The sequence below is a fragment of the Salarias fasciatus genome, chromosome 22, assembly GCF_902148845.1.
Source record: "Salarias fasciatus chromosome 22, fSalaFa1.1, whole genome shotgun sequence".
Taxonomy (NCBI): domain Eukaryota; kingdom Metazoa; phylum Chordata; class Actinopteri; order Blenniiformes; family Blenniidae; genus Salarias; species Salarias fasciatus.
Window position 1 is genome coordinate 7,962,480 of NC_043765.1, and position 22,522 is coordinate 7,985,001.

The 22,522-nt window shown below is 42.1% G+C and overlaps 1 protein-coding gene across 1 annotated transcript; it reads right to left on the reverse strand.

Moving 5' to 3' along the window:
- Positions 1 to 4,466: 4,466 nt before the first annotated feature.
- Positions 4,467 to 6,021, reverse strand: LOC115409750 (transmembrane protein 74). Its single transcript, XM_030121025.1, has 2 exons — positions 5,887 to 6,021; positions 4,467 to 5,571 (listed from the first exon to the last, which is right to left on the reverse strand). Exon 2 carries the CDS (start codon positions 5,523 to 5,525, stop codon positions 4,692 to 4,694), a length of 834 nt encoding a protein of 277 aa, XP_029976885.1. The 5' UTR covers positions 5,526 to 5,571; positions 5,887 to 6,021; the 3' UTR covers positions 4,467 to 4,691.
- Between the last annotated feature and the right edge of the window lie 16,501 nt (positions 6,022 to 22,522).

The window sequence follows — 22,522 nt, forward strand, 5'->3', positions numbered from 1 at the left end:
GATCTTACTCCTTAATTTATCACTTCAGCCAAACAATGTGTGCGAGATGGTGTGATCGTCGGACAGATTTTGCGCGCGGCGCTTGTCCGGTGCTGTGACGCCGGCTGTGATGAGTGGTTGTGACAGCTGATGATAAGTGGCTGCCAGACGCTGATGTGAAGCACCGCTGGAGAGCTTTTCTTCTTCCCGGTCCCCAGTGTCCACAGCCACACCCAGGCTCTTGACCCCAAGTGACCCCCCCCTCCCCTCAGCAATCCAATTCCATTTCCTGCTGCCAGCTGCCCTGAATGATTACTCTGACTGACTCCATTCATAAGAGAGAGTGGGGGAGAGGCGGGGGCGCCAGGCGAGGACCGCGCATGTTTAATTGTCTCTGCACAAACCTGGAGAGCGTTTATCCATCAGGCTACGTTTCCTTTTCTTTTTCAAGAACAGGTTTGAGGCATTCGGTGTGTTTGTGGGATTCTCATCAGTGCTTTGGCAGTCTGTGTGTCAGAGTGAGTGCTCACACTCACGCATGCGTTCGATTACAGGTTTGATCTGGCGTCTGCGTGTCCGAGCGACAACCTCGGCAGACAGACTGAGACCATGCACGTGTGGCTTTAAACCTCCTGAACACCTCAGCCATGCCCGGAATCTATTTCAAGTGTTGTGTAATAGATGTAAACAAGTGCATGTATAGAAGTTTTTTGGGATGCACCTTAGGTCACATCAGAATAAAACAAATTTAGCATGTTTGCCTCCATGAATGGGATATCAGGCCTGTCTCCCAGATCACACACAATTACTGTGAGGAATGTTTTCTGGCTGCATAATGAAGAACATGCTGTGAGATTTGCAACATCTGTTGCATCTGTTCTTATTACGTTTGAAGAGAAAGGCCAGCCTTACTCAGCGTTACTGCAATGAGACGCTTTTCTTCAGCTGGTTCTCAACGATTTGTATTTGCAGACTTTATTTTAACGCATTCTCTGTGCTCTATCTGGACTTTTGACTTTTACATTAATCATATGTTTTTTTACTGTAATGCTCTGATGGTATTTCAATCTATTAAAATCTTCCATCAACACACCCAACTCTGTATTTCTGTATTTGTGTTCTAAAGCTCAGCGCTCCATCCATTCACTCCGTGGTGAATCCAAGAAAATGAACGCTGAAGCAAGATTCCAGGAAACTACTCTTATGTAAGCAGGACGGAAATCACTCAAAGCCTCTTTTCAATGCTCCTGTTGTGTTTGTTATTGGTTGGCAAAACACAAAGTGAAATCTTTTAGCGTGGACGTGCAATTTAGCGCTCCTTATGTAGAAACTTAGCTTTTTTTTAATTTGTTCAGCTTTGTTTATTTTACTGATCCCCTTTGGGGAAATTGCTTGCACTCTGCACTCATCTTCACACTGGAAGCATCGAGCTGCTTCAGGGCAGTGCAGGGAGCCTTGCTCAAGGGCTCACAGTGGTGGCCTGTCATCAATGAGATTCAAACGCCAACCCTCCTGTCTCAAACCAGCTTCTCTTCCACTAGAACTCTTCATGCAGTCCAAGTTGCCTCCTACCTACAGCAATTTCACGCTCAATTAAAAAAAAGAACTAAAAGTTAATTATGTTCACTCCTCAGTCCATGTACCGATGTATGTACCCTCTTTAATTTAAGTCAGGGCCGCAGGAAGCCGGAGTCTATCCGAGCGGCGCTGGGTGGCAGGATGTATCCTGGATGTGTCACCAATCAATCACAAGGCAAACGCAGTGAAGAGAATCACGCACACACGTGCCCGCTCTCACTTACAGCTTATTTATAGACTAAATATCCTCAGAAGCAGGTTATCGGGTTGTGGGAGAAAACCAGACTACATGGAGAAAACCTCTGCAGGCACAGGAAGAAAATGCAAACTCCAACTGGTCAGACGAGGCTTTTTTCTGCAGGGAGCAGAAAAAAAAAAATCCTGCACGACAGCTGCTTTTTTTTTCCCAAATCTTCAGGCGAAAAATTAAGTCCGAACTGCTTCATGTTAGGAATAATCATCATTTTATTCGTTGAGAGGTATTTAGTTGGCGCCCTGTTCCCATGTACATAGATAATGGGATGTCATCTCGAGCAGGTTCACAGATAAATCTCACATTAAGTATGCCGAATGCGAGAAATCCATTCCACTGAATAGGAGCTGGAAAGACTGATATCTCCATCGGCCGGTAGTCTCAGTAGGCCCGAGTGCATTGCAGGTTGTGTTTTGATTTAGGAATCTGACTTTCATGATTTCACAATAGTGAAAACCGACTCTTTTGCTATGCTACACCACTCTCCTCGATCCCACGTAGTTAATGCAACAAGCTCACAAGCTGTTCTCAGTGGAAAAGAAGCCAATCTGGGAAATGTAAGAAATCATCAGCTGTGGCAGATGAGGCAAGCTGAGGCAAAGTGGGAGAGTCTTGAAGCTTCACCGCAAAATAATTAATCTAAAAAAAAGAAAAGAAAAAAAAGTTCTCTCACACGAAATAAAACTTCAGACACCTGTGAAGCTACCCCTGAAGGTATCAACCGTTACTCCATTGCACTGAATGAGGACAGATGAGCTTTAGAAATCAGTTCAATATTTCATCAAGGGGTCAGCCGATTCTGCCTTTTTAATTATATTAACGAGGTGCGAGGGAGTGAAGGTCATGTGGAGGATAATGCGATCCTGCTGGCCATAAGTGCTTCCAATTACAGAAGGCTGCACTGCACATATTCCTGCACGCCGTAAGCAGGGGATTTTAATTGTTTGCTCACTGCATCTTTAAGCCAAAGTGGGCGATCCATTACTTCCTTCCCCTCAGACGCCGTGTAACGTTTCACTCTGATATTATAGCTGGGACTGTTTGGCATTTGATAAGCGGCTGAAGCAGGCTTGATTGAGATGGCTGTTAAAATGCTAAGAGCTTTTATTCTTTATTTTTTCACTGATTTGCTGGACTCCCATGAGTAATTAAGTAACTCCAATTACCAGGAGAGCTTTTCCCCGGGGGTCCGTTCATTCCCTGTCTGTGTCTCTCCGCATGCTTCTGAACATCTGCAGTCAAAACCCCCAAGAGTGTGTCTGGCGTAAACCTAGCTTTCCCGACATCGGTGCTCGACCACAAAATCTAATTACACCTCCTGTGGTATTGCTATTTGCGTTTCACAAATCTGAGCAAACGCAAGTATCACTTCATCGTGTCACAATTATACTAAACACAATTTCCTTGGAATGCAGCATGGATTCATGCAATTGTTCCACTTCTAAATTTGTTCTGCGCAGGTTTGTTGGTTTGCAATTAGAGCACAGTGTTTCTGGAAAAAGGTGGAAATCGAAGCCAACAGATCTTTACAGGAACGACACCACTCCCGCTTTGATTTTGCTTGCAGCTACAGTATACAGGCCTTTCAACACACACACACACACACACACACACACACACACACACACACACACACACACACGTCAACACTGGCATTTAAGGATTTCGCTGAAGTAGCAGCCTCATTAGAAGCAGTGGTAAACAAAAGGACACGTCAGAGATCTTCATAAGGGAAACCGACAACCAATGTAAACAAAATATATATTTAACAACAGAACAGTTTGCTTTGTCCAGGATGTCTTGTACAGGTCATCACTCTCTGTCTGCATAATTAGAACATAAAGAAAAGGTTCAGACGTGATGCATCCATGCATGTGTGCAGTAAAAGATGTCGTTACTGGCTCTTGTTATTCTTCCTTATTCTCATGCCGATCCTGAAGATATTCATTCTCACGAGTCCCTCAGACAGATGGTGGGAAGACTCCAAAGTTCTCTTTATGTGCAAATAACACAAGTTTCAACAAACCTGGTTGTTCTGAGTGAGAATAATCTGCATCTCCTCATTGTGTTTGCACAGTTACCTTGATGAGCTGCCGCCGGTGGATACTAACACAAAGACGGATGTTTGCACTGAAAAGCCTGCAACTTCGGGAGGCACCTGCATGATTTGTGTAAGGTCACATTCAGACCAGCGTCAGCCCTGCAGGAGGAAATAAACACAGCCTCCTCATTTATTTGAATGGGAAAGATTTAGCACAGCATCGCCTGGCGAGAGGCTGCTGTGAATCAAACACATGCAGGCTCTCTCGTTCCCGGAGAGCGCTCCACAACGTGAACACTCATATTTCTACCGTTTCCTTGTTCCTCACACAACTTTCACAATAAAAAAACCTAAATAATTACCATCGTAAAAACTTTTCAGAGCATCGTCGGTACAGCCCGGGCTTGCAGCTTTGCTTTGCATGCTCGTGGCTCCACACCCACCAACGGCTCCTTGATTTGTTTTCCTGCAGGGCTCTTTGTGGGGGGATACCTTCCCGTAAATCACACAACTAAAGCCCCATATTCATATTTCTACCCATATGCATTTCTACCCAGACATGGGATTGTAAATTTTGGCTAAAGAAGGAACTTATTTATATCTTACAATAAGAGAAGACATAATTTGAGCAACCAAGAACTGTGAGACATGAGCATGAGAGCACTGAAAAGACACACACCTGATAAATGTGATTCTAGCCTTTAAAAAGTTCCACATTAATCAACAAAGTGGTATTAGCTGTGAGAAATTAAAAAAGGCATTAAACCCGCCGATTAGGACAGCACTGGCAGGATTTTCTAAGCACTTTCTAAGTCCCCTCCGCTCGTCCTGTCCATAAATTCAACTGAGCACTTCTAAATCCTCTTCAGCCACCGACAATTGTGAGCAGGATCCCTGAGTCGGGCTGGAGCCTGCTCTTAAATTGATGGAGCCGTACAACTTTGCGGCATGTTTGGAATAGGCGAAGGCTTTCCTCCTCATCATCTCTCCCTTCCACATGGAGATCATGAGCAGCGTGGAGAGCAGCACGCCCCCGAGGGTGAGCAGACACAGTCCTGCTATGACACAGCGGTCCAGATGGGCCCCCACTCGGGCTTTCTCCCTCTCCAGACGCTCCATCTCCCGGGCGGAGACGCTGTCCGGGTCCACCCGGACGTCCCTGGGGACCGTGTAAGAAATGGCCACCAGGGAGATGCCAGTCACCAGGCAGGTCACGGCGATGATGAAACCGTAATCCACAGACTTTGCTGATCCATCGGAGGACAGGTCGTCGTCGGACAACAAATAAAGTTCTGGGATGTCCTCCTCCTCCTCCTCCTCTTCCTCCTCCATCGCCTCCTCCTCCTCCACTTCACTTGAGGAGCTCTGACTCAGTTGGCAGGCTTGAGGACTGGATCCTATCATCTGGTCATCGTCGCTCTCTCTGTCTCCTTGTTGCACGCAGGTGAAAGATGTTTCTGATTCCTCCTTGTGCTGAGCTCCCTCCTCAACCACCTCCTCCTCCTCCTCCTCCCTCTCCTGCAGCCGGGCAGCTCTCCGGAGCTCTGTCCATGGTGCTGAATCGGGATAAAGTGACTTTCCTCCGCAGATGTCGGCGACACTTGCCCCGTTTAACGCCAGGGAGGAGTCTCTGGGATCAGGCTGCTCAAAGTAAAACAGTTCCAGATCTGCCATTTGGTCCTGGGCTGGGTTTCCCGTCTTGTCAAGCCCATGCGTCCGTCTGCATCAGTGAAACACACACAAGCAAGCAGACGCTTAAACTCCACGACCCCACAGCAACTTTCATTCTCTGCATGCTTTCTAATTTATTTTCCTTCTTTTATTGTTTAAAAGCCCGCTGGCTGCATGCATGCGTTTTAAAGCAAAAATAAACTGTAAAACTAAGATTTATCCTTCAATAAAGCTTTTCCCACACATCGCTTCTTCCCCCCCTAAAAAAAAAAAAAAAACACTCAGGAAGCATGCGACACGAGGCAGAATCGAACGCGCTCCCATAATGCGCTATTAAGCAACAACATGCGGTTTTGCTGAGTACCTCTCTCTCCGTCCGCGGCGGCTCGCATCCCCGACTGACTCCGCTCCCCGGTCAATTAGAGGCGAAGGTCTGGCAGACCCCTCCCACAGACCGACCGGGCTCCGGCACGCCGCCTCACAGCGCTCATTACCGAGACAACTTCGCTGTTTCCCCGCCACGAATTGTGCTGCACTAATCAGATGAGAGGCAGCGGAGGACGGGCTGCTCGCTGTGGGCTCAGGCAGCGCGCGCGCGCACATCTCGAATTAAGGTCGCGCGCTCATCAAAGTTATTAGCGCTAAAACAGAGGAGGGAGCGTTTCGAGGTAGTTCATCCAACAGTTACGGGAACGTTTCAGTCTCAGCCAATTCTGTTTGGATGTTGGAAGAAAGAGGAGGGGCGGATCCAGACAATCTTTTTTTTTTTTTTTTTTTTTGTAGGGAGCAGAACTTCCAAATGGGATAACAATAAAGACCTTAAATGACAGTGTTTTGAAAACCTTTTCCGTTTACACTGAAATAGCGGAAGTGCTGAAACCAATGGAGTTTTCATGTTGGGTCACTAGTAGGTGCTGTTGCTTGTTTTTCTAATGAAACCACACACAAACATTAACAATGGGAGCACATGGACATTCCTATGGACAGATTTGGACTGCACTTACAGGTGACTCAACTGTAAAACTACAAAGTCCAGGAGAATATGAACTGGATGTCATGACACTCTGGCGGCAAACAGCGTTGTTATTTGTTGTCTACTTGCAAAAAAACATTTACTACAGCTGTGGTGCACATGCAAAGTAAGAGCTTTTAAAAAGTTGTGAGATGACCCACCAAACATTTTGTGTCAGGAATATGTGCAGATCAGGTCATTTTTGGGTCGGTCAGTCAAAGGCCATATCTAAACGTCCACAGAACGTACAAAATGGATCCAAGATTCAGACGTCAGTATTGGACCTTTTTTTGACGTCATAATGACGTTCAGGATTTGGACGTCATCCAAAGACCAAATCTAGACGTCATCATAACATACAAAATAGGTCCAATTCAGACGTCATTATTGGACCTCATTTAGACGTAACTCTGACGTTCACATTTGTACCTGATCTGGACATGTGTGAAGGACCAAATCTAGACGTCAGCAGAAGATTCAAACCAAGATTCAGACCAAGATTTATTGGACCTTTTTTTGACGTCATAATGACCCAGCTGGCATTCAACCGACCTTAAACGCTGACATTTAGTTGAAATAATGTCAGTTGATGAAAAACGTTGGTAACACTTTACTTGAAGCCCCTCTTTATAACACATTATAAGTAGTTATAAACACTAATACATGATCACAATGCTTTATAACTCACTATACAGCAGTATACAGCATAGGATTAAGGTTAGGGTTAGGGTTAGGGTTAGGGTTAGGGTTTGGTCCTGGCATTGTGATCATCTATGAATGTTTATAACTACAGCTACACATGTTATAATGGCATTATAATGCTTTATGAATGTACTTATAATGTGTTATGCAGGGGGGCTTCAAGTAAAATGTTACCAAAACGTTAATTCAACGTCCAAAAAAGGTTGACACTAAATGGTTGAAGTTGTGTCGTAAACTCACTGTGGAATCAACATTGAAATATCAACATTTTTTAGATGTATATCTAATCATCAGTATTTTTAAAATCATGACTTTTAAAATTTTTGCTGAAATATGTCAGTTGAAAAACAATGTTATTTAAACATCCAGACAACGTTGATAAATTTACTATTGAAAAAGTGTTTATGTGAATGTTAACCCCTGCCTTGCATTTCTTTTTCTTTGAGTATGTTTATTTTCATTGTCTCGTAAAGATAGAATTTTGTCTAATAAAAGAGCCGCCCAAGCAGTTAAATTTAGTACATAATTTTATCAAATTGTGAACTTTGGTGAAGCAAAAAACAAACATTTTTAAAAAACACCACTTTGTCTCGTGTGTATTGCACTGTGTTTCAGGATAAGTAGTTTTCTGCAAACTAGTGGTCACCCTCCCATTTACAGATGAAATACACAGTAAACTCGCTGAACAGTAAGTCGTAAGTTTGAATCCCGTGTTTCACCCACCTGTAATGAAATGACTGAAAGAATATGCCTGAGCCTCGGACTGCAAGCCCAGTGACTAGAATGCGGTCAATTTAATTTATAATTTTCTGCACTTTTGCTGCTATACTCCCGAAGACGTTGGGAAAAAGACGTCGTCTGGCGTTACAGTCTGACCTCCAGTGGACCAATACTGGATGTACAAAAATGACCCTAAAAAGACGTTGTTTCAATGTGTCTTTGCACAGTGGGGAGGTCAGAGTGTTTTCTTAAAGTTCAGTGGCTTCAAGGACCACTGTTGTCTAAACGGATGCCTGAAATACAAAGAAAGTTTTCTATTCTCACTGGAAAACCTGACCCTAGAGAGACACCTTGAGTAGCATAACAAACAAACATGAGTATTAAAATTAGTAGACCGGGGATTTCCGTCCCTGGTCCTGGAGAGCGAGTCCTTGTCTCTACCTGCTGCAGCAAGCCTAACTTCAATGGCTGGCTCATTACTGGGCTTCATCAGGAACTTGGTGATAATTTAATGATTAGATTCAGGTGTGTTGAAGCAGTGAGAGAGTCAAAACTTGGAGGACAGAGACAACCAACCGCACCACTTTTTTTCTTTTTTGCTTGTGCATGCAATTTTGATTTTTATATCTGCAAAGTGTTATTAGATCAGGTCAAGTGTCTATTATCCAGGCATTCCTTATTTTTCTTTTATCCTACTCTGCACACACCTCTTTTCTTTTATTCAGCACATTTCTCATATCTTTAATCTCGTATTCCTTGGTTGTACTTATTGTACTTGTATGTATGTGCAGGTGTGTATAAGTATGTATGTGTGTATATGTACATATGTGAGTGTTTGTATGGTGTTTGTCTATGGGTATGTAAATATATGTATTTATAGCCTTCACTATATATAATTTTTCTGTGTAAATTATCTATTTTTACTCTTGTTTGCTTGCTACTGATGCTGCTGCAATGCCAGAATTTCCCAGGTTGGGATTAATAAAGTAACTCTCTACTATACTCTCTCTACTCTTTATACATAGACAACATCAAGACGATCGAATGAAGCAAAACCTTACACATACAGTCCGTCAGCTTTTTAGTTTTATCATCAGTCACTCTTATTCAACAAGGAGAGCAAAATATTTTCAAGATTTTAACAGTAACACACAGAATACAGTGAAGTTAAAATCACCACAAGTTTTATCTGACACTTAACAGAACACAAAAACAACACAGATATCTCCAGACACTTTCACAGAGAAAAACACAAATATTCCACTTGAGCGATCACAGGTAACTTGTGGATCTTTTAACAGGAATAAACATGAACCAGGCTCAGCAGTGGAGACTTTACAATATTCTGTTTGGGATTAGAGAAAGAGAGAAAAGGAAAAGACGGAGACAGAGAACAACAAACAGTAGTGGACTCAGATCAAGAGTTTCCAATAAACAGTTAAATTATTTTTTTTATCACTTTGTGAAGTCAAACAGTTAATTTGATGAGCTTCGCTTGACGAGAGTCCCAATCCTCACAAGACATCAATGAATTATTTATTCAACATAAACTCATCAAAAGAGGTGCCCTTTCCAAACAGCAGGTGTTTGCACTGAAAAAAACACACAAAACTGGCCTGTTCTCCTTTTCTCTCCGAGGAAACATGATAATATTGTGATTCATACTCTATTGATTGTTGGAGGTTTTTGCGGCTTTGCACCTATTTAAGGCCAGCAGAGGTTAGAAACGCATGAGTCCTTCAAACTAAAACAGTCCTGCAATAACCAGAGCTGGTTTTTCTTCGGTCCAGGCTTCCATCATCTATCTACCACTTCACTGGATTTTAAATACAAAAGCATGAACAGGATGAAGCGGTACAAAAGATGGATGAATGGATGGATGGACTGATAGATGGATGGACGAACGGAGGGATGGACGAATGGATTTAGAGCTATCTTCACTTTGCCAGGAGTAACTTACCCTGAGAAAAAAACACTTCACTGTTATTTAAAGGCAAAGCAAATAAAAATAGTAAAATAGATTAATATAATGATTACCAAATAAATATTGTCTCATTTCGGAAACTCTTTTCTATTCTGTGTCTGGGTGATTGACAAATTAAAAGAAATTAGGTTTTACTTTGGTCCAAATGTTTGTATTTGCCTCATTTATTTAATTCCATTTCATGAAATTTACCTTTTAGTTATTACTCTTTTTAATTTTGTTATTTTTTTAATCTAATAGCACTTTTTTCTAAATGTTTAAGTGCTTTACAATTAAAATGTATTATTATTTCAATTATTATAATTTAACATTGTACATAAACGTTGCTTTGAATGTGAATACAGTCATCAGTCACATGGACTAAACTCATTTTGTCATTTCTTACTTCAGGAGCAAATAAATACAGAAAGTGTTTTTTTTTTCTCTTTTTATCTTGTTAACTGGTTTCAGCTGCGTCTGCAGTCTTCCTCAGAGTGTCATTTATCCGGATATCCTCCAGAAAGCGCCGGGCGGCGGGGGTCAAGGCCAGCCTGACGGATCTGTCAGGTTTTCTGTCACCTGATATAACAAACAACACATAATCACACAGAAGATGATGCTCTGAGGAAAACTGCAGACACAGCTGAAACATGTCAGCAAGATTTAAAAAAAAATATTTCCTTACTCATTTGTGCCTAAAACGTGATGCTGTCCGAAGACGACTGTCTGCTGGCTCAAGCTTCAAATGAACCAACGAGCATTATGGGAACAAAACCTTTTGATCAGACTGATAACATGACAGTGAATTCTTACTTCTGCAATTTAAACGCTTCATCCCACTTTCCTAATTCTCCTCTAACTTCCTCCCGCTAATCATATTAATATGAAAACTGCAGTTGACATGATTTCAGCATCTTCATTGGTAACTACACTTCTTTGCATAAATAGCAGTCTCATTATTCACAGCAGTGTCGCTCCTGCTGAGAACACATTCAGCCTTGTTACTTGTGAGGTTTCTATTAATACAATGCAACTCTAACTCAGAAAAATTCAGATTTTACACATTTTCCTTTCTTGACTGAGTGGCCCATTTTTGGAGGCCGGACTGAACCTTGACTCTGACATTCAATCTGAAATCACGTCAAATCTCCTCCATCCAAAGTTGCTGGAGCTCCAGTGTGGCAGCTTTTCAGGACCTAACAAGCTTCACCATCACATCATTAAAAAGTGAGGTAGCAATGCAGATCAAGCACTGTAGTAATCCGACCTGTCATCTCTCAGCTGAGCTGAAAAGGCTAAATTGACTCGAGCGAAGTCACAATGCCTTTAAGTGACAGACGCGCTATACAGCAATAGGAATATTCATCTCGCTGAGCCCCTTATAGAAATTCTCTGGATGCACTGAATGCTCTTTTCTGCCTCTGCAGAGCACTGGAGCATATATAGGTTATGCTGTAGGTAGTCAAAGGTCACAATATGAAAACGCTTGAGTGCACCACGCGGAAGTTCATTTCCCAGATCATCCAACCTGATGCTTGAGGGTACTCCGTACGTCGTCTGTGCTCTGCCTGCTGCGCGTTTAGCATTCGGGACCTTTTGCAGAAGGAAAAGACACGCTTCAGAGCGGGCCTCGCATTTCTGACACGGGGAAGCAAATGCAATAAAGAAACAGATTTTACGGTCACACATCACGGTGCAGGTAGAATCGGCAGATGGGCTGCAGACATTCACGAACCTCCACACAACTGCAGCGTCTGAAGTGCTGCAGCCGAGCGGAGGCTTTTCTGACTGGATCCATTGATTAAAGGATTAATTCACCGATAGCCAGTTAATCCTGTTAAATATTTGCTTTGAACAGAGCTGGCTCTTTATCAAAGAGGATTCAATTAGATTTGCATGTGGCTGCAATGACAGGACATGTGCACACTTCAGAACAGACATGAAAATGGTGAATGCTCTCCGTAGAATTGATGGTACGGTGGTTTAGTGGTTGGCGCTGCTGACTCAGAGCACATGGAGCTGGGTTCAGGTTCAGGCTTGACCTCTTTTGTGTAAATGGACTTTACTTCTATGGTACATTTTTACCACACAACCAGAGGTGCTCCATATGTCCAGTGATATTCAGCTACATACAGAGACATGCACTGTTGCAATTCTATTGTTCTAATTCATTCTACAGTTGATTTGTCTCCTTCTACTGTTTTCTACTACCGTCCTTCTCATGTCATTTGTTTTTTTATGTCACTATCTTATGTTTTTTATGTCGTTCCTCTGCATGCATGACAAATTTATCCCTCGGGGACGAACAAAGTGCTTTGCAGTGAATTTCAATCCAGTCGCACAGGGACTTTTCAACACATGGTTGAGACGAAATGAGGATGGAACCGACACCCTTTGAAAAGGAAGGTGACCCTGTCCACCAGCAGAGCAGCGGCTCCCCTGTTCGGGCCCAGCTGATAGGGGACAACTAAAACAATGACTTTTAATTAGCAGAAGAAGAATCTCATTTAAGAAAACCTGAAAAAGTGACACAGTGGTGTCGTGGGGAGCTTGACATTCATGTGATCCCCTCTCACTGTACAGCATAAGATTTTAACCTACGATCATATATGCCACCATAATTGTGCATTTTACAACAGAAATGGCCAAAATCACAATGTAGCCAGACAGTTACTGATCAGCTTATATTGCAATAACAATTCTCCAACAGTCACAAACAAATATCCATATAATGCTTACGTGTGACTTCAATCAGGAAGACGGGTCCTTTCATGTCTATTTTTATCTGCAAGAAAAAAAAAAAGCAAATCTCCATTTTTTTTTTTTTTTTTATATTGCTTCATCACTCTCTTCCCACGCTGTCAGAATCAAACCATTTTATATTCTGATGCCTCTGCTTTTATCCAATCGTGCATTCGCACGCTTTTTTTCCAGAGCCAATCAGGCTCTGCTCTCAGCTCTGAATATCTTTCCGTTGAGGCCACTCCGTTTCTCAGAGCCTGCGGTGTGCGGTTTTCATCCTCCCAATCACCTCTTCATCCTGCAGCCATCACACATGAACCACTTTATTCAAACACCACCTGTGTCTTACACCACCTGCATGTATAAGACAGATGGACTCTCATCTAACTGGAACCAGATTTAATGCTCAAGCAACTTGTGAGATATGCAAAACAGCAGCTTGTCCCTGAGACAGAGCATATCAGTAATAAAAGAAAACAATCACAACAAGCTAATATCCCTTTGACCCTTGTGTTGATATTATGGCATCCGATGTGGTCTGAATTACCAGCATTTTACTTCCTGTCGCGCCTCCAGTGGTTGCTTCTTCTTCTTCTCAGTATGGCGAGAAGTGTACAATTATTTCCTCTGCGCACTTGTGGCTCTTCTCCAGGCAATCAAGGAGACGCGGTTCTGCCAATGTGGGCGATAACCAAGGCTGTGCTCGTCACTCCAGGCTAAACAAAGTTTCTCTCCTTGCCGCTGTTGCGCACGCAGCCCACAGTCTTTTCATTGTTTATGCACTTTTGTCCTGCAGCGCCGCGTCAGCGAGATAAACAGCATTTTGTTTGTACATTAAGGGCAAGGCCAGTGGCCTCCTGCCGCTGTTTCCAGCGAACTTCTCCACATGCAGAAAAAGTGAAACGCTGACCACGAGTCTGCTGAGGACAAAACTTTACTTGAGAGGCAAGAAAGCATATTTGAATGTTTGTAGGCTTTTGCTGCCAAACTGAGATGCCACAGCAAATTACCAACCTGAGTGGGAGTGAGGATAGAATCATTGGCTGAATTCCTGCACCTTTACAAGACTTTCGCTCTCACATATCTGGATTTCACAGTGTGTCATTACTGCGGCTTTTCACTGGGATTCAGAAAAGAAGACTTTTATAATGCTTTATACATGTATATATGATGAAATCCATTCATTGAAGGCTGCATTATGTTTGTGTTCAATCATGAATTAATGTTTTAGAGGATTAATCAGTCAAATTTGGCTGATTAATGTTGTGCATCCCTGTGAAAATGGGAATGGAATTAGCAGACGATTCATACAATTTCCTCATACCTGCCTAAAACTACATTATTTTCTGTGATATTGCAGAACCTTTAGAGAAGTAAGACACAAGTAAAAAGTCAAAGTGCGGTTTCAATATGAATCAAGACTTTCCTACAGTCTAAACACAAAAACACAAAGCGGTGACATTAATGTCAGAGTAGAGCCTCCTGACCTGCCCACAGCAGCCTGGCATACATAACCATGACTGCGCCACGTCAGAAAGATTTTCATAACTCACACACAGGCACGCACACACACACACACGCACACACACAGCGCACGTGGCCCGGCGGAGCTTAACATGCCACACGACATGGTGTGCGTGCCGGAATGCAACTGCAGGAGGACAATGAAACATCGGTTCATTAATCTACCGTGAAACCGAGAGTGGAAAGGACAGGAACTTACATTTGTCCGTGATTTAAATAACAGTTCCTGACATTTTAATATAAATAGACTCTATTCTTTTTGTTGTTTTTTTTGGAAGAGGACACCAGTGACAACAAATACATTTTTGCAAATTATGATTTCTTTGGTTTATTTTGTTTTTGTGTGTTTTTTTTTATTTATAAGAGAACAAACAGGGGATATTCCACCTCCTGCCTCTCCCTCCCCCTGCCTCGTCGGTGCCTTTGAGCAAAGCAGCACACAGTCATTAAGCTGCAGCTTCTCAGCGTCTGACAGCACAACGTTTTAGTGGTGATGTGTTCTCCTGGGGTTTTGTATGTCTAACCTAATCTCCCCCTGCTACCATCCCCTCAGCAGCAAATAGAAAGAAAAAAAAAAACCCAGAGAGTTCATCTGTCTAACTAAGACTTTTAAGTGTGGCGCCGCAGTGAAATTAAAACTCACCACTGTGAGACGTATTGAGGTGAGGGCCTGCGAACATCCCGCTCACTCGCAGGCATCCGGAGACCCACCAGACGGTTCCCATGAGATATTTTTCTAGTAACACTGCTGCTCTGTTGTTTATGATCTAAAGTGATTTGTCATTTCCTCCAGAGACGCTTCCAACCAGCGGGGCCGTTTTATTTACGCCATCCGGTGAAGTGTGGCATTTTACACTGACGGATCTGCTGTGAAGCCACCGTGCAAGTGAAGCTAAGAATAGCTGATGGTGGTGGTGGAGGTGGTGGTGGTGGTGGTGGCAGAGACGCTGGTCCAAGGTTAGACGAGGACACAGGAAGACAAAACTGAGTCAGACGCAGCAGCAATGCTATATGTCTCTGACTGGACAGTGCACACACACACACACACACACACATGCATCACGTCCGTGCGCTGCGGTCATTACCCAGAAGCGGGCTGCAGGCTGTAAGAGCTGAGTCAAGGGGCGATTTAAAAGCTGAGCTCTCTCCGCTCTCACTCAGCGCTCCTAATAGGATATTTTGGATGAGGTTCAAGTAGGTAAATAGCGAAGACAAAAAAAAAACAAAAAAACTCACACACATCAAACAAACATTGACTCACAGGTCAGAAGTGCAGGAGATGGCGCACAAGTAGAGACTGAAGGCCACTTTTCATTTCACATCATGCTCACATCTCTGAGAGTCCTTCCATCTCCGTCTGCGTCCAACAGAGAAATCACAGAAGAAATGCACCTTTTACTTTAAAAGTAATTTTATTACCGCAGGAAATCAGTCAGTCTAACAAAAATCACTACTATTTAACAATTCATGGCTAAAGTATTGAAATAGGAATGATTTCTTGCTGGATTTATGTGAATACTGCTCTTTTGGATAGAAAAAAGACTCAATATTACTTTCTAGACAATCAAAAATTGCCACACTGTTGCTTCAATTCAGTTCAATTTCTATGTACAATAAACTCAACCAATAACCAATATTTTATACATATTTTAAAGAGAGATATACTGTACACTGCATCAAGGTAAAGGACTAAACCACAACACTGTATGAGAATGAGTGCAAAACAGTTTTACATTTTTATAGATTCAACACATTCAAGAAAACACAAACAACACCTGCCTTCGGTGTCTCATGCATTCATTTATTTAAGCCTATATGGGTTATTTGGAAGCAATGCAAAAATATAAAGGCACTACCAGACATGGCCTCTTGCTGAGTAAAGGGTTAAATTCTGTCTCCAGATTTTGTTTTGAGCCAGATTGCCTGAACAGTTGCTGCGTCATATTTTTGACACATTTTTATTTGCTCGCAGTTTTGGAGATTTTACACAAATCCCGTGGGGCCGTGTGAAATTAAACTGTGGGTACCAGTTTACAGAGAGCCATGGTGAGTAAGGAGCACATCAAAACATGATATAACAGCTCATGTGAGTGTTGTGAGAGGAAACAAAAACTGAATTAGGAGTGCTTCGTGTTCATAACAACAGTGATGAATGTGACTGTATTCACGGCGGCTGATTCAGAAGGAAAACATTTCTCTGCCTTCTGCATGACAGGTTTTACAGATGTCAGCAACAAATGTTAATGTACAGTATCGAAATGAACAACATGCATGTCGTCCTTGTTTCGTACGTGGATCCATGATCTGTCCCGGTGTACCAATGGATGGCGGCTGTCATTGTGCCTTATTTTCTCTATTAAGTATGAGGGTTAAAGAAAGCATGAAAGCAAAGCAGAGCAGCAAACTAAAACACCACAACACACCACTGAGTGACAGAAAACACCTTTGTGTGTCTCATTTGGCTGATTTCTGCTTTTCCTCTGCATACATCCTGGTATTCTGTCTCTTTTTAATATTCTAACCAGACTTCAATGTTTAGTCATGGACAACATTTAAATTAGTTTTAATTTTCTCTTTGGAGACCTTCTGTTACATCTCAGTGAGCTCTTCACTTTGCAATATCTCAGTTGAAGTTTAATGAATGTCGAACGTGTTTTTTTCAGACCGTCTGCACGTCACACCTGAGTGGCGTCCAGAACAAACCGTCCTGAGCGCCGCCGGGCCTCGGTTCCTCCGTTCCTCTTGTGTTTACGCCGCGGCCGTGTTGTTGTAACGCGGCGAACAGACCGTCCTGAGGAACAGGGCGGTGAAGAAACACACAGGTGGAGACGTATGAGCACAACTGATGCTTTCTGTCTCCGCCGGTTATCGACTGCACACCACAGTGTGCTTACCAATAATTGAGGTGGGTCAGGGTCGGAGCAGCGGACAGCTTTTATGACTAACCTTGAGTCATTGGTCAGTGCAGAGCGTGTGTGTGTGTGTGTGTGTGTGTGTGTGTGTGTGTGTGTGTGTGTGTGTGTGTGTGTTTGAAATGTTACCTCAGGCTGATTTTCTTTAAAGTGATCTTGGTCAATAAATCAGAAAGGTCGGAGGTGACTTAACATTTACAGCACCTTGACAGTGTCTGTGAGCTACTGCGTTTGCTGCGTGTGTGTTCCTCTGACACGGCGAGATGATACCCTGATAGCACACATCAAGGAAAAGGTATCACATTTTTAATTGAAGACCAAATACCTGGTTAAGATGAGGAAGCAGGTAACAGAGTGAGTCTGAATGAAAATCAATACAATGTCCCCTAAAGGCATAAAAACACCATTATTTTGTGCGTGTTTGTGTGTTTGTGTGTATGTGTGTGTAAGAGTAAAACCCAGCTGTTTCCCTCCCCCTCCCCAACAAATACATTTTTTCATTAGCTGTACCACACCAGAGTAATTGTATGGGTTCGATTTCTGTGCAAATTGCGAGGCGGTGTTATAACTCAAAGAGATTTGCCACATTTGAAGGTTTATGGCTCTTTGGGCGCCGATGCCAACACCCTCTTATATGTTATAGACCTTCATCGCATGCAGCAAAGTATCACGCCATCCATATTCATAAGGTACCTGCAGAGGGTATCATAATCTTCCCTCCGCTGCCTTCTTTTATGGTGTTTTCGTCAGACTTAAGCAGCACTTGTGCTGAATGTCAGTGAACCACACGGGAAGCATGGCGGAGAGGGGGTTTGTGGGGGCTCAGATTTCATCAAGTCCTCCAGCTCGGTTTAAGCTGTTGCATTTCTGCAGATTTCCTCCTCCTTATTTCCAGTCTTTCTAAATATATATCTGCCAGAAACAAAATGACACATCGCTGTTTCGCCTCCTCCTGTCCGGACTCATGACTTACACCTTTTTAGGGGTTATTACTCCAACATCTTTTTTTTTTTTCTTCGTCTTCTTTTCAGCAGGTGCTTTGTTGGCTTTAATCATGAAGATGTGTTTTCTCATTGTTGTTGGCATAAAACAATTTCAGCGAGCTTCAGTAAATATGATGAATTACACCCTTCAGGATTATTTTTTATGTCACATCCTCTCCACACTCACTGGCTTGTTAACCAAGTGCAAAAGTGCTGTGGGAAATAAACCTGTCAGCAGCAGCAAACGACTGTAAGATCAAAAGCCGCACGTCCCTGCTGTAGATAGAAAGGGGCGATATTTCTCTCAGTCTTAACCATCTTCATTGGGCGAAGACAAATGATTTTCATAAAAACACACAATAAACCAGAAAATGCTTTGTCACCAGTGTCTGCTCAGTGCTTACGGTAAACTTTGCTTTATGTCATATATCACACACTGTGCACACTTATATCATGTAAACAGTTTAGCTTTAGTTCAGAGCACAGTTTTTCAATTTTGGGTGGCTAATATTTTCTGATGGCATATTTTTTTTCTTGTAGCATTTATTTTTTAAATAAAAAAATCAATTTATATTGTGGGATCAATATTAAATGTCATCTTCAATCTATTTTTCATCCATTTGATCTTCTTTTAACTCTTATCTATATTTAATCTTAAATCCAAAATGCTATAACAGATCTATATTGTCTCTTTTTCATTATTATCATTATTTTTGGCTAGTTACTTGATCAAGAACTAGAAATATGCAGGAGCAAAAGAAGACTAATGCTGTAATATTCATATTGGGAGGCAGAGTTTCCCAGCATTTAATGGCAAAAGACAAATTCTTACAGGTTAAATGTGTTTTTCCAACTTTATTCTAGCAGTTTGTTTTTGTCCACTGTTATTAATTCCATTGCAGCCACTCTGAGATGTAATCAAACTTTGAGTGTGACTGTTATTGCAGCTCCTGACCTTCTCTCAGGGTATATTTACTGCCACGGCCATGCGGTAAGAATGGACATTATTCCTGGAATCATGTGCTGCATGGAGCGCAGGATTGGCTTCTAAACCAAGATCAATTCTCCGACTGAGTCATTGCCGTAGCTCCCCCGCTGACCTGCTGCAATATAAACTCGTACAGTTGAACTTCTGGAGATCCTGAATTATTGTATTCCTGCAGTGTTGAAATATATTACTGGTGCCGAGGGAATTGTGGGATTCGTGGGGGGTTAGGTCTCAGATCAGCGTTTGTAGAAACCAGAAAACAGAAGGAGCTAAGCTGACAAAGCTGACAACAATCAGGAGTAATAATGGGAGCACAGAGGAGGATGACATGAAAACACTCAGCTGAAGCCACAGGGGTGAAAAACAGAACGTGAAATACATCAGAAAACATGAGGGAAATATAAAACATGAAAAGCTAAACCACAGCCAGTACCATGACAGCTTTAGCCATTATTTTCTAGGTCCACTCATCTAACTGCCCCCCGCATTTTGAAAGCACAACAATAATTCAGCGTGCTGCACCTTTAAAGTCATAATTTGACAGCTTTACAGCAGAAGAGAACAATGCGAGGGAGCGTGCAGGTGGGGCACAGCTCTGTCTGCAGAGCACATTCGAAAGCAATAAATACTGAATAAGGTGCTTTACAGGGACATGAAATACTGACCGGATGAGAACACATCATCATAAATAAGCACAGCAGCTCTGCACAGGCAAGCTTTCAGGTGACTAGTAGAATTATTTCCAGTAGAAAACAGAAAGGGATTCAGATGTGTTGTAAAAATAGTGCCCAGTACTATGGGTGGAAAGGATTGTCAGAATTCAGGATTCAAACAATTATTTGTTTGGTAGCCTGCATGTTCTGTCTGTGCCTATGAGGAATTTTTCCAGAAAACCTGGCTTCATTCTCCAGTTTGAAGCTATATCTACTATTTTGCCTATTAGATTAGTTTAATTGGTGACTCTACTGAGCAGTGGGAAGTGGGGAGTTAGTGCTCTGTGTGTCCTCTGGGAGCAGACACAAGATGAAACAGTAAATGGAACAACTCAAATAACCGGGGCTTAAATGTACCAAAACTTAAACAATTCACTATTTTTTCACTGAAACATAGAATTATTGATACGCTGTATCTTATCCAAAAAAAAAAAAAAAAACCTTTCATTTGTAATAGTCCTATTTGTCCTGTAGATGGCAGTAAAACTCTTCTTTCGTTCTGTTGGGTGCTGCGCTTTTAATGAATGATGTAATTCAGAGATCTCTGAACAGAAATAAGAATTAATACTCAGAAATCTGCAGTGTTTCGTACAGAAATATGAAAAACTGACATGCATACAAACTATATGGAGATGCTTCAAAATATCACAAAGATTTTATTCTAATAATACCACAATAACTGTATTTAAATTCACTTGGTTTTATTTTGAAGTAGAAATGACTTTCAGATGTCAGTTGGGGGTGGAAACACACAAAATCAATTTAGCAAGTAGGAAAACGAAACGTAATTCGAAAAATAACAGTTGGAAGTTTTAAGATGAACATAATGCATTAAAAAAACAGAAACAAATCAGATGGATGTCTAATCTGGGAAAGAGAAACAGAAATGGATCTTCAGCAAAAAACTTTCTGCTCTGAGATGGTGGGAATCGTGGGGGGGGGGGGGGGGGGGGGGGGGGGGGGGGGGGGGGGTCATCATTGTTACTGGGATGGACGGCTGGCAGCCTCACAGCTTGAAGCACAATGGCATGAATAAAAGCGAGTGTTGGCGTGACCGTCAGCCCGGCTCCTGGAGAAGCTGCACAGTTGGTGTGGAGGAGAGTTTCCCTCCTCCACAGTGCTGCGCAGAGAATAGGCAGAGTCCCATGCTGCTGGCCGGCAACAGGCCTCCTCCAGGTCGCTGCACGGCTCTCTGCTTTGTGCATTTCGTGATGCCTTTGCAATAGTTTTTTTTTTCCTGCACGTTTACGCCTATAGCTATATGAATTTAAAAATAAACTGGATCTGTTTCTCAATTAGACAGAAAACATTAATATTACAGAGTCCAGCCAGTAGTAAAAACGAATTACTACACCAGCGAGGAGCAGAAGTTGTGAACTGACCATGTAGTAGTGTAGTGTTCAGCTTTTTTGCCTCACAATGGGAAACACCTGGTTAGAGTCCAGGCTTGGTGTCTGAACACTGACATGACTTTTGTAGAAAAACTAATTGAATTTAAAGTTAATTTCTGGCTTTAAATTGCCCCTTTGTGTGATTAAGTTCATTCCCTCGGAGACACTAAGTGGGTAATATAACGATATATAACATGGATGGATGAACCAAACTGAACAGCGCTCAGTCGACTGCGTTCAAACATCAACTGACAGACATTAATATGGATCAGCTGTTAAATACACTCATATTGGACATCAGGTCACAGTGAAGATGTTGGGGTTGCTGTTGTGGTGGCAGTGGGAGGAAGTGAGAGTGCAGATTGTTGTGGCATTTCTGGTGAACTGAATCATCATAGAAAACTGATGGTGAAAAAAAAACGGCTTTAAATAGGAAGGCATCAGCATGTCCTGAAACAGGGTGCAAGGAGTTATCTCTTTTTTTTTAATAGATTATATGTTAAAATATTGACGTAGAACCCATAACAGCACCCGCTGGTTTCTGCTCTCAGAAAATAAAGCCAGGTTTTTTAGAAAAAAATCCTCCTTAATGAAGGGTTATGAGTTTGGTGGTTTAAACTCTTCTGTTTTCCATGCTTAACATCACCTTTGAAATTAATTGGATTTGTCATTTTTACAAATCTCCTATTTCAGTTTGGAACACAATCCCTTCTTCATATGATTTTTTTCCCAATTTGGCGTTTGAATTTTTTTCTTGGTCTGTAAAAACTACTGTATGTAGAAAGGCCTTCAATTAAGTCATCTGTTTTCCCATCTCCTGGCCTAATCACTCATATACAAGCAGAACTTTTCATCTCACCGTCACCTGATCTATAATAATAATAAGGACATTCTCTACAAGCACAAGTCTTTGTCAACTCCTGATTTCAAAATAATATCATTTTGGTAGATTAACTTTTTAACGCATAAGGTCATTTACTAACGGCAAACTTTAAAACAGCGTAGCATCCCAGTTTCTCTTGGCGTGCACAAGTATATACAAATATGTGTAAAAAGGTTTCGGGGCCACATCTCCTGGAGTGTGAAGGTTATTCCACCAAAGACCTTGGCTTGGTTGTCATATTCATATACATGAATATTGTCATTTTCATATTCATATATCCACGCGAGGATCAGCATTTATCAATATGGACATGAGCGTAGGGTACGATCAAATCTCAGGACAGGGGTGACATCGTGTACGCAAGTTTGAGTCAGTGTGGATTTGTGGTACTGCAGAGCAAAACCTAGCGGAGCGAGAAAACAATTACAAAGCAAACCTCAAACATATCATAAAGCACAAACAGCCAC

What these genes read in the sequence shown, in the direction of transcription:
- LOC115409750 (XM_030121025.1), bottom strand. Translation starts at nt 5,525, where the DNA reads ATGGCAGATCTGGAACTGTTTTACTTTGAGCAGCCTGATCCCAGAGAC.